The 17,699-nt window shown below is 41.7% G+C and overlaps 1 protein-coding gene across 1 annotated transcript in view; it reads left to right on the top strand.

Annotated features, from left to right (window-relative positions):
• The window catches only part of LOC136872322 (integrin alpha-PS3), a 238,851-nt gene that overhangs the window by 81,059 nt on the left and 140,093 nt on the right, over positions 1 to 17,699 (top strand). Inside the window, exon 6 of the mRNA XM_067146136.2 lies at positions 6,331 to 6,467. Within this exon, the coding sequence (XP_067002237.2) occupies positions 6,331 to 6,467 (137 nt within the window). The remainder of the gene's footprint in view (positions 1 to 6,330; positions 6,468 to 17,699) is intronic.

Here is a 17,699-nt window from a genome sequence, read left to right as displayed (position 1 = left end):
CTGTAACACTATACGTTTTGTTATACACCAAGATCTAGCCAAATGTTCCCGCAGGCAAGCACAGATTCTTTCAAATACAATTGCATCTAAATTACACGACACTTTGAAGCACATAGATAGACACTGAAGGAACATCACCATATCAATTATCATATATCTAAATGAATTGTTTTTTCGAGGAATACGAATAGGTCTAACATTTACAATTAGAAAAAATAGTCTTCCCTAATCTCAGACTTACTCTCAGATGACATATGCACACTACTGTTTTGTAGAAATATTCACGATGTATGTTCCTAATCCACTTCTCTCTTAATGTTTTATTCCTTAGAGAACTTAAGAATAGATGTATGAGAGGCATTGCCATAGTTCGATTAAAATCCAGTTCACAACACGATCAAAACAAACATATTCCCATATGGCTGCGTATAATTACAGATCCTAGTGACCAGTGACCCATATAAATACACTCACACACTTATATTCTACATAGAAACTAATACTTATCGTCAACTTACATGAAATTACTCCGACTGAATAAGAAAACAAAAACGAATATGTTCATCATTATCGGTTGGAAAGAGATCTTCCCTAACCACAAATTTTGGTCACACACATAGCCTGCGATAGTTTGGTCTTTGAATTCCAAATTTTCCCGGTGAATATTCCTTATCCATTTCTCCTGTAGAGATCTATCTTCAGGGAATTTAAAAGCTTCAGCAACGGTATAAATAAATTTACAACCACGAACGCATCAGGAACGACCGATTTTGTGTTAGGCTACAGCACGGCAATATAAACACTATTATACATTAAAAATACCATCATATAAACTTCTAACAAAACACCATACTGATAAACCGTTATAGATTACTATTCTACCAAACATATATTTTATACTTCAATAACTCGATCAAAATGACACTCTTTAACAGAATGTAAACACAGATATGAACCAACCACATGTCTCAAACGCTCGCCCACGAAGTCGCCATTTTCCTTCCAATCGATAGTAACATTATGGTCTGATCAAGACCGACTCCAATCCTCAGACCAGGACGAATAGAAGTACGTAGTGTGACGACTTCTGCTGTTTGATATGTTCCTACACTACGCGGCGCTGGTGTAGGTAAACAGGGATCAGCTGTCCTTGAACATGTGATTTTAAATGAGATCTGATGTGACTTAAGTCGGAATTTATCGTTTAAATAAATTATTGAAAACCGTGTATATATTATTGTTATGTTTCAGGAATGTGCATTCTCTGTACTGACCGATGACTGTGTTTCGTGCAAATTAAGATTATAGTGTTCCTTGTTTTGAAAGTAATATGTGACAAATTTGTAGAAAATATTTTACATTTAGTAATGATTTAATGACATTACTTCTGAAACTGTTTCGTCAGTGTCTTAACGAATATGTCAAACGGGTATGTGTGTATAGAGCTATTTCATTAGGCCCCTAATTCACCACAAAATCAAACTCAGTTGCAATTATCAGCTATAACCTTTAAAAAACACATGTTCGACTGTTAGTGTACATGCTGCGTAATATAAACGCATTAAAACTGCAGGCACCCACATGATTGTTACGTACCGCCGTACCGGTATGTCATACATATGTAATTCCTGCATAACTACCGGTACTTAAGTTAAATTATATATTAACATGCTCAAATTAATGAATCTTATCAGCACTTCACCCCATCAGCCAGTTAACAGGACACCTTGGACATTTCCGGGTATGTTTTGCGGTCATACAAGCTTGCACTTCTTTCCGTACTTCTTTTGTTCGGAAATAAAATCGGCATCGTATGTAATGAAAAATGAATGTTCAGTACAGCACCCAAGTCTATAAGAAACAGTAATTGAAGGTAAACTATCCAGGCGTTCTTGAAATATTTCACCCCATATGCTTCTTGTACACTAATGTTTCTCACAACAACTTCCTCTACATGAGAAAACATAAATAATAATTCACTCGATAGATAAATCAGATAGCTGGATGCGTTAAAATATTCTTCTAGACTTGTTAGGTCCTCCTCTGTATTGTTTTGCATAGAACCAATACATGCTGTACAGCCTATCACTTCGCTTGCATGTTTAACAATATACCCATAGAACAGATGAATGACATTAATTTTTGAACTGGTGAAAGGAGCTATTTGTTCATCTTCCCAACTTGATAATGGTAGACCGAGCTAGTTGGCCGTGCGGTTAGGGGCACGCGGCTGTGAGCTTGCATCCGGAAGAGAGTGGGTTCGAATCCCACTGTCGGCAGCCCTGAATATGGTTTTCCGTGGTTTCCCATTTTCACACCAGGCAAATTCTGGGACTGTACCTTAATTAAGGCCACGGCCGCTTCCTTCCAACTCCTAGGCCTTTCCTATCATTGCTATAAGACCTATCTGTGTCGGTGCGACGTAAAGCAACTAGCAAAAAAAGAAAATTGTGGCTGATCAAAGGTAAGCGTGCTGTAATTTTTTTCCTGAGCTGTACTTGTGATTTTGGCATTCTCTTTGACAACAGCTTTTGCCATGGCTCTAATCTGACTGAAAAATTATGTTAAGGGTACTATCACTTTAAGGCAGATGTTGACGTGGGATAGCCTTCGATCACTTTGAGAACAGAGTAGGATCTTTTGGGGGTGAAATAAAAATGACGCTTATCATTCGAATGTTTATTGTAACCCGAATTACAACCCGGGACATTGCAAGTTGTAGGCATATTCACATGCGGTAGTAAATTGAAGCATATGTCAAAGTATACGTTCTACTTCTCAAATGCATAATCTTTTTCACTTTTCAGTTCATGAAAAGTTAATGCCAGCTATCTGCACTTATACAACTGGTGAATGTATAAAACTACTGAAAAACACCACAAACTGTTTGCACACTTCCACAGTAAGCCGACGAAAAGCGCGCGTACTCGGCCCTTTTATTGACAACAGCGCTGCAGGTGGCGGAGAACATGTACACCATGTCCGTTAACATGTGATTCAGAGGGAGTCGTCACACTATTCATTTCTATTCGTCCTGCTCAGACCTTAATGCTACTCTCGATCGTTCAAAGATGGCGAATCGAGTAGCCGAAATTGTTGGAAATGTGGGTTTGTTTTGGTTTGTTGTTATCGTATGTAGTCGGTGTAATTTTATTAAATTTGACGATAAATGTTAGTTTCTTTGTAGAATATAAGTGTGCGAGTGTATTTATATGAGTCGGTGGGTACATAGGATCTGTAATTATACGCAGTAATGTGAGAATGTGCTTGTTTTGATCGTATTTGTACTCATTAAAAAACATGAGTGCACTAGGAGGACCAGTTTTTAGTATAACTATGGCAATGCCTCTCATACAACTATTCTTAAGTTTCCTACGAAATAGAACATTAGAAGAGAAATCGATTAGGAATATACATCGTGATTATTTTGAAGTCCATGGCAGAACCGTAGCGTGCATACATCATTTTGAGAATAGGTCTGAGGTTAGGAAATCTAGTTCTCTACTTCCAAACTATTCGTGTTCCTCGAAAAATATTAACTTAGATAGAATATAATTGATATTGTGTTATTCCGTCAGCGTCTATGTGCTTCAAAGTGTCTAGTGATTTAGATGCAAGTGTATTTTACAATAATCTGTGCTTTGCCTGCGGAAATGTTTGGCTGGATCTTGGAGTATAACAAAACTTATAAGTGTGACAGATGGAGCAATCTATATACTGTTACACAAAAGAAATAGTGACTTAGAGTGATTAGTTGGGTTTGTAACGTAGGGTTTTACACTACCAACACCTTCCGATTCATGCTGTGGCTATCAGTTATCAAGCAGACTGTGCCGAACTGAAGCTCGTGCATGTGGTTAAATATCAATGTTTAGTCAATAGAGTTTTTCCACTCATGTTATTTAATGGGTAAAAACCTATTAGGCTATATCTTTAGTGTCTGAACGTTTCATTACTAAGGTTACTATCATTGCGTGAAGTGCTGTTATGCCATATGTCAACATTATATTAACATCAAGTTAACATAATCATTTCGGGTGTACTTGATCTGAGTGACACCGAGCTCGAAAGCTGCAGTCGCTTAAGTGCGCCAGTGTCCAGTATTCGGGAGATAGTAGGTTCGAACCCCACTGTCGGCAGCCCTGAAAATGGTTTTCCGTGGTTTCCCATTTTCACACCAAGCAAATGCTGGGGCTGTACCTTAATTAAGGCCACGGCCGCTTCCTTCCCACTCCTAGACCTTTCCTGTCCCATCGTCGCCATAAGACGTATCTGTGTCGGTGCGACGTAAAGCAATTAGCAAAAAACTAGCAATGATCTGAGTGACTCAGACGGTTAAGGAGCTGGCCTTCTGATCCCACGTTGCTGGATTCGATCCTGACTCAGTCCGGTGGTATTTGATGGTGCTCAAATACGTCAGCCTCGTGTCGGTAGATTTACTGGCACGTAAAGGAACTATTGCAGGACTAAATTTCGGCATTTGGACGTTTCCGAAACCCGTAAAAAATGTAGTTAGTAGGACGTAAAACGAATAACATTATGATTTCGGGTGTAATTCCCATTCATTGGGTGGTGAATTTAAGAAATTATCTACCACTTCAAAACTCAGGCAACAAGTTACGTTTGTGTTTCACAGTTCTCATGAGAGCGAATAAATCGAGGAATTTTGCACCTTAATTTATTTTGAAACATTCAAAATGATGTTAGAAATATCATTTTAACAGTTTTATCACGTATTTTCATCTATCCAGCGAAGTGAAATCTAAGAGAAAACGTTATTTGACGAATTGAAATGTCTAAATAATCAGCTTGTTGGTCTCTTTTCTAGTAGAATATATGTGATTCTAGTTGATTATATGTGATGCGTACTTGTTGGCGAAGCGATTTCATACGTGTAAAAGTGATTTTCCTTACGATGTTACATTTATCATATTAAATTACGGCCGTTTATATAAAATGCACGTGATATTTTCGTGTTAGCCAATACCAGCAATTCGGCTACTTCGGCCGCCATGTTTTTCTTATATTACGGTCTGAGGATTGGAGTCGGTCTTGGTCTGATATATTGTAGTCGGTCTTGCTTATATGTTATTCCACTTCTTTACTCATATCGATTAGACAGTTTTATAATTTTTGACAATTACACTCATTTCCAAGGCAGAAATTTTCAGGGTCGTAATTTTTGGCCTTCCCTTTTTAAAGTTTAACGGCGCTAAAAATATTTGCTCGGTTTTATTCGTTGCTTATTACCAATTACAATTTACCTTACGTCGCACCGACACGCATAGGCATATGACGACGAAGGGACAGGAAAAGGCTAGGAGTGGGAAGGAAGGAAACGGTCGTGGCCTTATTTAAGGGACAGTCCCAGCATTTGCCTGGTATAAAAATGGGAAACCACGGAAAACCATCTTCAGGGCTCCCGAATGCAAGCTCGCAGCTGCGTAACCCTAACCGCACAACCAACCCCTTCGGTATGCTTATCATCAAAAGGAAGGAAGTGTAAATTCACTAAAGTTGACTCAAATTATTGTTTACCTTGGCTCATGACTTTACAAAAGTAAGAAATTGTCTGACTCATGTTGAGTTCTCCCTTAGATTATTTTCGCATGCTTCATGCAGATAGTCAAAGTAACAGAAACAACTATGTTCGGGAGATGGTGACGCTGATTATTTGTGCACTGCTACTCTCGTTTGGTATTGCAGTTAAGGAACTTCGTCTGCTAGATAACATTGTCTGGCCATCCATCCATACCTTACATCACAGTCTGCACGGTTGCTAGATAACATTGTCTGACCATCCATCCAGACCTTACATCACAGTCTGCACGGTTGCTAGATAACATTGTCTGACCATCCATCCATACCTTACATCACAGTCTGCACGGTTGCTAGATAACATTGTCTGACCATCCATCCAGACCTTACATCACAGTCTGCACGGTTGTTAGGTAGCATTGTCTGACCATCCATCCATACCTTGCATCACAGTCTGCACGGTTGCTAGGTAACATTGTCTGTCCATCTATCCATACCTTACATCACTGCCTGCACGGTTGCTGGGTAACATTGTCTGTCGATCCATCCATACCTTATATCACTGCCTGCACAGTTGCTAGGTAGCATTATCTGGCTATCCATCCATACCTTACATCACAGTCTGCACGGTTGTTAGGTAACATTGTCTGTCCATCCATCCATACCTTACATCACAGTCTGCACGGTTGTTAGGTAACATTATCTGTTCATCCATCCATACCTTCCATCACAGTCCGCATGGTTGCCATAAGACATATTTATGTCAAAACATCTTCTTCGTTTTGGTTTCAGAAATCTCGACTATAATGGAGCTAGATAAAACATATGGAAGAGCCACGTCCAAGTCGGCAAGAAAGCGATACCATTTCTCACAGGTACTGGAGCGACCCCGTGAACAAAAATGCAAGGAATTCCTGGTTTATCTCCAGGTAAGTGACTTCCGCAGGTTGTTACTGCCAAGACTCCAGGTATCATTCAGTCACTACTGATCTCCATTTAGGCCTCTCGCCCAGGTAGCAGATTCCCTATCAAGTGTTCACCAAGTATTTCCGTAAGTTATGGCAAAGAAATTGAAAATTTATCGAACATCTCCCCTGCTAAATTAGTTCAATCCCTAATGTCTTTTCCTGCCAGCCCCGTGGTGTAGAGGGAGCGTGCCTCTCGCTCAGTCGGAGTCCACGGGCTCGATTCCCGGCCATGTAAGGGATTTTTACGTAAATCTGATGGCTGTTTCGAGGTCTACTTAGTCTATGTTTTTATAATTGAGGAGTTATCTGACGGTGAGATAGCGGCCGCGGTCTAGAAAGCCAAGAATAACGGCCTAGAGTATTCGCCGTGCCATCCACATGACACCTCGTAATCTGCAGACCAACCAGTTAAGCAGCGGTCGCTTGGTAGCTCAAGGCCCTTCGGGGCTGTTGCGCCATGGGGTTTGGTTTGAATTCCTTTTCTATAAACGAATATTTGCCCTAATTTGTCCTCTTGAATTTCAACTTTATATTATGATCTTTCTTCCTTTTTAAAACTCCATTCAAGCATATTCGTCTACGAATATCATTCCGCTCCACCTCATATCTCCACTAACCCTCCATACAGAACACATCACTTACTCCTACGTCCGGCTCAATGGCTAAATGGTTAGCGTTGAGGGTCGGGAATTTTAACCATCATTGCTTAATTTCCCTGGCACAAGGGCTGGGTGTATGTGTTGTCTTCATCATCATTATTTCATCCTCACCACGACGTGCAGGTCGCCTACGGGAGTCAAATCAAAAGTCCTGCACCTGGCGAGCCGAACCCGTCCTGGGACTTCCCGACACTAAAAGCCATACGCCATTTCATACTTACTCCTATGTCTTCCCAGCCCGAAGTTTTCCAAATTTTTGTAACACTGCTCTTTTCTCGTAAATCGGGCAGGCCAAATCGTGTTGCTTTCCTTTAAATCTCTTCTAGTTCTGGTGTTAAATAATTCTGGCAAGCTCTCCTATCTCAAACTATAATATAATATTCGACATTTGCCAGTGGCTTGCAAGCCCTCTCCTTTACATCCTTACTTTATCCTCCACTTTTCCCACGTCCTGACGGGGCCTCAAAAGAAAAACTGTCACATTGTGTGGATTTTTTCCTGTTTTAGGACGGGATTCCCTTCCTGACGTCAACCCTATCTGGAGGGGTGTACTCATTATTGTGTGGCTCGGTGATATTTATTAGTGTAGTGCATTGGTGTGTGTATGAAGACAATATTGGAATAAGACTAAAAAAACCAGTCACCGAGTGAAAAGAATTAACCAGACGCTATAAAAACCGACCCAACCGGTGAATCGAATCCGGAATCCTTTGAACAGAATGGCTCAACTCTAACCATTTAGCCAATGAGCTGGATTTTCACATCCTTACTAAATGGATTCAGAATACTCACCAAAGTGCCCCTGGTACTACGCCTCACTTGGGCTTCCGAGGTTGCTAATTAGACCCTGGAGGAATGGAAACATGTAATCCGATGAGTTGTTTTGGGCTGATGGCAAGGTTCAAACTCCATGAGGCAACAAGGCACCGTGCAGGCTGGCGGTTGTTTCATAATGGTGTGGGATGTGTTCACATGGCATAGATTCGGTCAACTTGGCTATATATCCCAATAAAACTCTATGGTAACAGCTACAAAGCTCTTCTTGGTGACCATTCACAACCGTTCATGACGTCATGCTTCCTGGCAAAGGGCAATGCAGCGTCTCATCGGGCTTTGGTAGGCCAAGACTGGTCGGACGAGCATTCTGCGGAGATCCAGTGAATAGAGTGGCCAATACGCTCCCCAGCCATGAACCCATTCAAGCATTTATTCGTCATGATGAAGGGAGCCATTCGCACCCAAGAAAGAGGAATTAGGGCTTTAAAAATTTATGAAGGGAGATGTTTGATAAATTTCCAACAACTTTGAAGTCACTTGGTAAACAGTGGATAGGGAACCTGCCACCTGGGTGATAAACATAAATGCAGATCAGTGATGACTGATAGATAATCGGGGAACTTTGGGAAGCTATTCAGACAGCAAGGCTTAACATCTCTCCAGAGGTCTTCCGTACATTTGTGGAGTCCACACCAAGTCGAGTTACTACACTTCTTCGCACCAGGGAGGGACCCTACACGTTATTAGACGTATATTCCATGATTTTTGGGGTGTCATTATATAACTTTCCCCACGTCTACATTTCCCCACTGTCGACAGCCCTGAAGACAGTTTTCCGTGGTTTCCCATTTTCACACCAGAAAAATGCTGGGGCTTAATGATTGTTTTCAGGTGGCGGATTTTGCTCTATGATACAACATAGCAATTTATTGCCTGGAATGAGTACTGAGTGATTGATTTCAGGTGCGTATTACTTTAATGGAATATGCCACAGTTGGGTATTCGTATTAATTTCTTCATCCTAAAACGATACCTTTCTTTGTTACGAATTTTCTCGGGATACGTGATCATATCTTCACATACACATAATTCTCAAGAACACACATCGACAGTCGCGTAGGTAGGTACTTAGACGACTAGAGTGCCTTCCTATTCTTAAAATGTCCCAAGATCAAATCACTAGGCCTTTACGGTCTCATAAGTAAAGATAAACCATATATTAGCTCGCACAGAAAATGTGCGTTGTTTTCTCAAATTAATCTTTAGGGATTACTATTTTATACGAGATTAACACACGAGAATTTCCCAAATCAAGGCACGCGAAAGCTACTTTAGAAAATTACTCAACCATTACATTGAAGGCATTTTCGCATTTAAGTATTTACAAGGGTTGCCTTACTCAGTTATGTGCATAAATTAATTCATTTTTGTGCTGCTCGTCTAACTTCTGTTTGGTGATTTTAGGCCCGGTGATCGTTCAACTCCTCAAACTATTATAGTCTCCATTGCTTCTTTATTCCTCTTCTGGATGTGGGAACTACAAAAAAAACAGCAATCACTAGTTAATAAACGTCCAGATACTTTTTCGTGCTCACACGTATACAAAATGGAGTTTGGTGACATCGGCGTACCAATATCGATCACTCATACTCAATGAACGGCTTAAAGTTAGTTTGTTGCTAAGTAAACTATGTGGGCCTCGATGCGCCATTTCATTACGTTAATTAAATGGAGCAGTTCACAACGTCACGTCTATCCATTTCGTCCAAAATGTTTACCAGTTTACTATTATTATTAGTATTGCGTTCGAGGACGTAAGGCCCCAGCTCTCAATTTCCCAAGTCTACTTTTAAACAAAGTCTAATATCGCACAACTGACCCCGATCTAGTTGATGTCTGCTCTGAAACTCAACGGCTGCACAAATGCAACTTTGAACGTGAGACTGATTAAATTCTCTCTCTACGAATAGGCATAACTAACTGAATTTGATTCCTAGACTGAACACTCAGGCTTTGTTTCGCGTGACAACGCGGCTCAAGTCCGTCACCCATTTGTTCCGACCTCATACGGACAGGTCCCTGAGAACACGTGGTGCTAGGAACCACATGCTGGTTCATACACATAGAAAGATGAACTGTACTTAATTATACATATACTAGGTTTATTAAACTATATACACATCGTGATACATTTGTTTAACTTGTCGCTCACGCGATGGTTTAGATATTTACGGAACTTGTCCGCATAGCACATTTTAACATAGTCCGGCCGGTCCGGCAGCCATGCTGCTTTCCCGTCAACCCCTCGCTCACCCGATTGCACGCGAAGGTGTCCGATCACTGCCGACATAAAAACAACCCCAGGAAGTGGTGCAGCGCCAATGCAGTGGTGCTCTGGTCAATCACAAACATACCGCCACACCTAAATGTATCACATTTAACAATTACAAGAAATGTTGAATTTAAATTGAACACCTAGTCATATTATGAAGTTCTTTCACCATCAATACATAACTGAGCAAAAATGTTTACAGATGTTCAAATAATGAAACCTAAATGAACAAATTCAAATCCTACAATAAAAGTACAGCACTAAACACAAAAAATAAAGACATTGATCATAATTAAAATCTTACAAGACAAGAGCAAAGAATTTAACACCAACACGAAATGAGACACTGAATGTATTGCAAGTATCAGTCTTGAGCTGGCAATGGACATAACTTATGTACAGAACGCCTCAAAATTCCATTGCTGGTGCGAATTGTAACCGTACGCACTCGTCCGTCCTTCCCAGGATGAATTTCCTCGACCGTTGCAAGTCGCCAAGAGAGAGGAGGAATGTTGTCGTCCTTAACTAAGACGACAGTTCCTGGCTGAAGGTTCGGCTGACTCGTCAACCATTTCCACCGCTGTTGTAAGCTATTAAGATAGTCATTAGACCACTGTTTCCAAAAGTTCTGCTGCAGCGCCTGAATGTAGCGCCATCTGGAAGGATAACAGTGCACATCATCACTAAGGTCAGGTTCAGGGAAGGATAGCAGGGGAGCTCCGGTCAGAAAGTGGCCAGGAGTTAGGTATGAGGGTTCATCAGGGTCGTCTGAGAGTCTAACGAGCGGTCTTGAGTTTAGGCATGCCTCTATTTGGCAAAGTAGGGTATACCTCTCGTCGTACGTCAAGCAGGCATTGCCAGCGATTCTTCGCAAATGATGTTTCATGGATTTCACCCCAGCTTCCCAGAGTCCCCCGAAGTGAGGCGAATCAGGAGGAATGAAATGCCAAGTGAATCCCTCTTGTGCTGCGTTGTTCAGCATATCCGTCCTCCACTGTTCCGACCGGTGCACCCTCAACAATTCATTTCTAGCTCCTACAAAGTTAGTAGCATTGTCACTGTATAGGTTTGTACACCTCCCCCTCCTGGCCGCAAATCTCCGTAAGGCGGCAATAAAGGCCTGTGTGGTCAAGTCACGAACTAATTCCAAGTGTATTGCCTTGGTGCAAAGGCAAAACGAACAATGCTACGTAGCATTTTACATTGACCTTGCTCCTGGTTGCACCCTGTTTAATGTACAACGGGCCAGCGTGGTCAACTCCCGTATTCAAGAATGGCCGCGATGGAGTCACTCGAGGAGAAGGTAGCTGCCCCATGAGCTGCGTTGCTGTCGAGGCTTGTAGTCTGAAACACTTCACACATTGGTGAATGACACTCCGTACCACTTTATTTATGCTCACTACCCAATATCTGGACCTAAGAGGAGCTGCTACATGATTCGCACCAGCATGCAGCAGCCGAATATGCTCGTCAGCCACAATCAACTTGGTTGTATTATGACGCTGAGGTAATATGATTTGATGCCTTTCTGCAAATGATTTCAAAGAGTTTTGTAGGCCTCCCCCTACTCGTAATACATCGTTCCCATCTAGGAATGGGTCCAGATTTCTTATTGAACTTTGCGGTAAAACTGATGAGTTCGACTTCAACTCGCCTATTTCCCTTGCGAATGTCACACGTTGAGCAAGTTTGATACATATCTGAAGTCCCATTGATAGCTCTTCTGCAGATAATGGTCCTGTTCTTCTTACGTTGTGCCTTCTGGAATTGAAAACAAATCTGTTGCAATAAGCCATCACCCTCTGTAGACGACGGAGAGATGAGAACCGTGTCGTGACTTCGTCAGATGGAGTGGCACTAACTAAACATTGCACCGTATCCCTTCTTTCTGGAAGTTCGTCTGCAGAATCGTTTGAATCCTTAGTGGGCCAGGTACTTGCGTCTTGCACTAACCATGCCAGTCCATGCCACCATTGTTTATTATGTTGTAGGCTGAGTGGTCCTTCTCCCCCTTGAAAGAACATCGGACGGATTGTCTTCTGACATAACATGACCCAACACGGCTCTTCCAGTCAACTGCTGTATCTCAGAGACACGATTTGCAACGAACGTTTTCCATCTCGTCTGTTCAGCTGCAAGCCACGAGAGTACTATGGTCGAGTCAGTCCACAAGAAAGTATTGTTAATTTTCAGATTCAGGGTGTTGGTAGTCTTATCCACTAGACGTGCCAACAAAAGAGCCCCACACAGTTCTAATCTAGGTAGAGATTGTTGTTTCAGAGGAGCAACTCTGGATTTCGAACATACCAAATGTATTGAAACTTCACCGTGTTGATTGGTACTACGGATATACACACACGCTGCGTAGGCCTGTTCAGAAGCGTCTGAGAAGCCATGAACTTGTATCTGGACGACTCTTCCCGTGCAAAGAATCAACCTGTCGACATGAATGTTGTTCAGTATTGGAAGATCAGTAAAGATTTTAATCCAGCCCTCAAGTAAAGGAGATGGTAGTGGTTCATCCCACCCTAGTTTTTCTTGCCACAACTGCTGCATGAAAATGTTACACATTACGATTACTGGTCCTATCAGCCCTAGTGGATCAAATATAGAGGCTATAATTGAAAGCACCTTTCGTTTCGTAGGACCTCCATTGTTCTCCTTGATGTGAACCTCAAACTGGAACCTGTCAAGCAAGGGATGCCACAGCAATCCTAGCGTTTTAATATTGTCTTCCTTGTCAAATCGTAGGGGTAATAGTGATTCTCTCAGTTCTGCTGGTATCGTCTCAAGTACAGCGGAGTGATTCGAAGTCCACTTGCGGAGCGGGGAGCCTGCGCGTTGCAGAAATTCTTGTAGTTCTCCTCGCAGCTCTATAGCATTTTCCACTGTATCGCTACCACACAATACCTTGTCCATGTATAAGTCCCGCTTCAACACGCGAGATCCTGTAGGAAACACTTGGGCTTCTTCTTCAGCCAGTTGAGTTAGACACCTTGTGGCTAGGAAGGACGCTGAGGATGTACCGTATGTTACAGTCTTCAGTTGGTAGGTGCGTAGAGGCTCGGATGGATGTTTTCGCCAGATTATACGCTGTAAGTTAACATCCTTGTCGTCTACTCTGATCTGACGGTACATTTTGGTAATGTCTGCCGTTATCGCAATCTGATGTGTGCGAAACCTTGTCACAATTGATAGTAGATATTGTTGAACAGTAGGCCCCACCGCGAGAGTGTCATTGAGGGAAACGCCATTGTCAGTTTTGCAGGACGCGTCGAATACAACCCGTGTCTTAGTAGTGGTACTCTCTGCCTTCAAAACTGCGTGGTGTGGGAGATAGCAGAATGCTCCTTCGTCTTTGCATAGATCTGGGACCAGCTTCATATGACCCAGGGTCTCATACTCCTCCATGAAGTTCACGTAATCAGCTCGCAGATCAGGTCTCTTCTCAAACTTCTGTTCCAGTAGTCTGAATCGTTTCTCCGCTATTTTGTAAGAGTTTCCAAGTTGCAGACCTTCTGCCTTCGTAGGCAACCTTACAATGAAACGTCCACTGTTGTCCCGTTTGGTGTGAGTTATGAAATGCTCTTCGCAGTACCGCTCCTCCTGGGTTAGGGGCATTTTTCTAGTTGTCACTTCTTCTATTGCCCAGAATTTTTCCATCTTCCTATTGAGGTCATCGTCCTGTCTGAGGAAAAATGATGAAGTGGGTGGAGTTTCTGCTCTCTCACTAGTCCGAGCCCGCGACTTTATTAGACCTGACAGTATCCATCCCAATATAGTATTTTTCAAAATGGGTAGCTCATTGCAGTTTTTCCGCCACCCTTCTTGCAACAACTGCATAAAAATCTCCGCACCGATGAGCATGTCTACTGGTCCTGGCTTGTTGAAGTGAGGATCCGCCAATGTGATATCCTCAGGCAGGTTCCACGATTAACAATCAATATGCTTCGCTGGAATATCACCTGTTATGTGAGGGAGTACACTTATAACAGTTTCGAATCTGGACACATTAGAAATGATACGAACGTCAACACTTTGAGATGCGGTGACAGCAGTGTTATTTATACCACTAATTGAATACAGTTTCTATGTAGTTGCAGCCTCAGCTTACTTGCAAGCGACTCGGTTATGAATTGTGATTGCAATCCATTGTCAAGTAGAGCTCAGCACTGGTGAATTCGACCATTGTTGTCTGCAACTCCTACTATTGCAGAGGACAGCATTACTTGAGACTGTGGCTTGAATTTTAGTGTGCAGTAACTAGCATTACTCTGACCCTGTTCATCGTCTCTAATACCGGTACCTCTACTAGCTTGGGTATCCTTGTTTGTAGTCGTTTGATTGTGTGTGGCACTGTCAAAGTGAATCAAAGTGTGATGTCTACGCTGGCAAGTCTTACAGTTATCAGATTTGCACACGTTGACACTATGATGCCTAAAACAGTTAAAACATAAACCCTTTCTTTTGACAAAATCATACCGTTCTCTTGTGTTAGCGTGCAGAAATCCTTCGCACCGATGTAACGGATGATCTAAGTCACAAAAGTCACACTTCGCCCTTGTAGATACGTAGGAGTTAACTCCAATTGGGCTTTCATTGTTTCTCACATACTGGTGCTTAGCTGGATTTGCCGCGCTCCTCCTCTGTTCCCGTGTTGCCATCATCAATTCTAACACTTGTGCCCTCTCTTCCAAAAAGGTGGATACCTCAGCGAGTCTCGGAAAATCATTGCTTGGAGCTTTCATTTCGAACTCTTTACGGGTAGCGGGATCTAACTTGTCTAACATCAGCTGCTGGAGTAAGGCTTCGTGTAAAGGCACTGAAAGGTTGAGGTTCTGAATAGCGTTTAAATTGCTTACTAAGTGGTTGTTCAACTTCCTAAGGTCTGATGCTATATCTTTGTGACATGTAGGTAATGGCAATAGAGCCTTGATATGTTGTGTTGCTATCAGTTTTCTGTTGTTGTACCTCTTACATACGACTTTCCAAGCTACTACAAAGTTAGAGTTAGAAACAGGAATGTTCTGAATTAGTTGATGAGGCTCGCCCTTGAGTGCTGAAAGTAGATAATGAAAACGCTGAACGTTTGATAGTTTTAAATTGTCAACAATTAAATCCTGAAAAGTGTCTTGAAAATGAGTCCAAGTCTCATACTGCCCATGAAATGTAGGGAGGTCAATGACGGGCAATCGTATTTCCATAGAATTCTGTTGGGAATTACCGCAAGAATGCTGAGATAACTGATCGATATTCTGCTCGGGGGCTGTGCTCTTTTCTATCAGTGTAGTCATTCTCGCCTCTAAATCGTAATAGCTTTCTTCAAATTGTTCCCTATCCCGTTCATGATTTTCGTAGTTCTCGTCGTCATTAATCTCGAGTTTACACTGAACATGCTTATATTCTTCCCAGAGTGAAGGCAATTGTTTCAACCTGCTACGTACTGCATTAATATCGGAGCCCGCCACAAACTTGTCTACATATTTACTGATACGTGTCAGTGACCCTTTAATGACCGCTCGTTGTTTCACTAACAGGTTTTTCTCACTAGACTCCATGATATGAGTTAGGAAAGACAAGAAAAATTAAAGGAATGACTGACCTCTGGTATACTGCTCTGATGTGCACTTATCCTTTGTCCGCCTCGTTAGTTCAGCATGCCGTAGGGATGATGGTACAAGTGCTCCAATATTCTCTCCACAGGTTGTCAGCACTCGAAACATACACTCACAAACACCGGAGGACCATGTAATATTATAGCATTACGACACTTTCAAGAATCCGGCCCGGTATGACCATGTTCCGACCTCATACGGACAGGTCCCTGAGAACACGTGGTGCTAAGAACCACATGCTGGTTCATACACATAGAAAGATGAATTGTACTTAATTATTCATATACTAGGTTTATTAAACTATATACACATCATGATACATTTGTTTAACTTGTCGCTCACGCGATGGTTTAAATATTTACGGAACTTGTCCGCATAGCACATTTTAAGATAGTCCGGCAGCCATGCTGCTTTCCCATCAACCCCTCGCCCACCCGATTGCGCGCGAAGGTGCCCGATCACTGCCGACATAAAAACAACCCCAGGAAGTGGTGCAGCGCCAATGCAGTGGTGCTCTGGTCAATCACAAACACCATTGTTAAGAATCTCTTCATTGTTAGAGGTCTTAAAATTTGGACAGTCACACAGGTTAAAATTCCTCGGTCTGATTTTTTTAGATCATTGCGTGCTCAGAATTGAATCGTTAGGTTTAGTGTGGGAACGATATATCTCCACTGAACTCGGGGACTTCCCTGGATACACAAGCATCTGGCTCGCTTTCACTCAACGTATACCGATGGTTGAACTAGTTTTATCATAACATACACTTATTACTTTATATAGGCTATCAGTAATAATCTCCATTTGTCCTTCCAAGGTTTGGACTTCCATTCGTTATTATTATCTCTAAAGCCAGAGATATCATACATTTTCGGCTTTTTCCACACTTTGGCATACCTGTAAACTAGCCGTCACATTGGTTACAAAGCATTTCGATGCTCCCTTGTTCACGAGGGTTAGGCAGTTTAACATGTAAAACTATCTCCCTTCGCCCTCATCTGGGAATTCACCATCTCTTTTCTGCAACTCGGTCCTCTTGACTGCCTTTGTCCTCACGCTGGGTAAGCTGTCATAGTGGGAGGCCTCCTGTTCGAAACTTGAGTCTTGCTTGTGTAATATATAAAGGGCCTTGATCCTTATGATCCTGGATTCGATGCCGGTATGGTACAGTATCAACGCGAATGGATGGCATTTTTAACATTTCATCTAAGTAACAGTTTCGTGTGGTTTGCTGGTACTTTCTGTTCCTGTGTGTTTCCCATTATTAACGTACTATGTAGAGTTGTAGAATAGTATATTATGCAACAAGCCTATAATGGCAATAATTAAGACAGGAGTATGTTTAAAAACGAGTTATTATAATAAGGGTTATAATTAAAGTGATGCCGTAAAATAGAGTTTGTTTGTATATGTTTAAATACTGTTAAAATATTGTATTCAGTATAATATGCCCATAGATACATGTGATTCCATCATGTGCTATACATCCTCAAAAACGTTATTCCAAATACAGTAGAGACAATGCACGACACTTACGGATTTCGCCTTGCTAAAATGGGAGACAATTCGACGGTGGTGCTCCTAGTGACTTGACCTGAACAAATCGCGCTAAATTCAAATATCAATGGAAATGTATATACGGAAATGGATAAATAAATTACGTCTAGAAAGAAAGTGGTATCGAGATATTAACTTCGAACTTGCTAAAGCAATTCTGGATAAATGAATGAAGAATTATTTAAAAGGTTATTAATCAAAGACTGAAATTAGACATATAAACAAGGTGTGAAATGGACTGCTGTGAAATGGC

The sequence above is a fragment of the Anabrus simplex genome, chromosome 4 (genome assembly GCF_040414725.1).
Source record: "Anabrus simplex isolate iqAnaSimp1 chromosome 4, ASM4041472v1, whole genome shotgun sequence".
Taxonomy (NCBI): Eukaryota; Metazoa; Arthropoda; class Insecta; order Orthoptera; family Tettigoniidae; genus Anabrus; species Anabrus simplex.
This window is presented reverse-complemented; position numbering and strand designations above follow the sequence as displayed.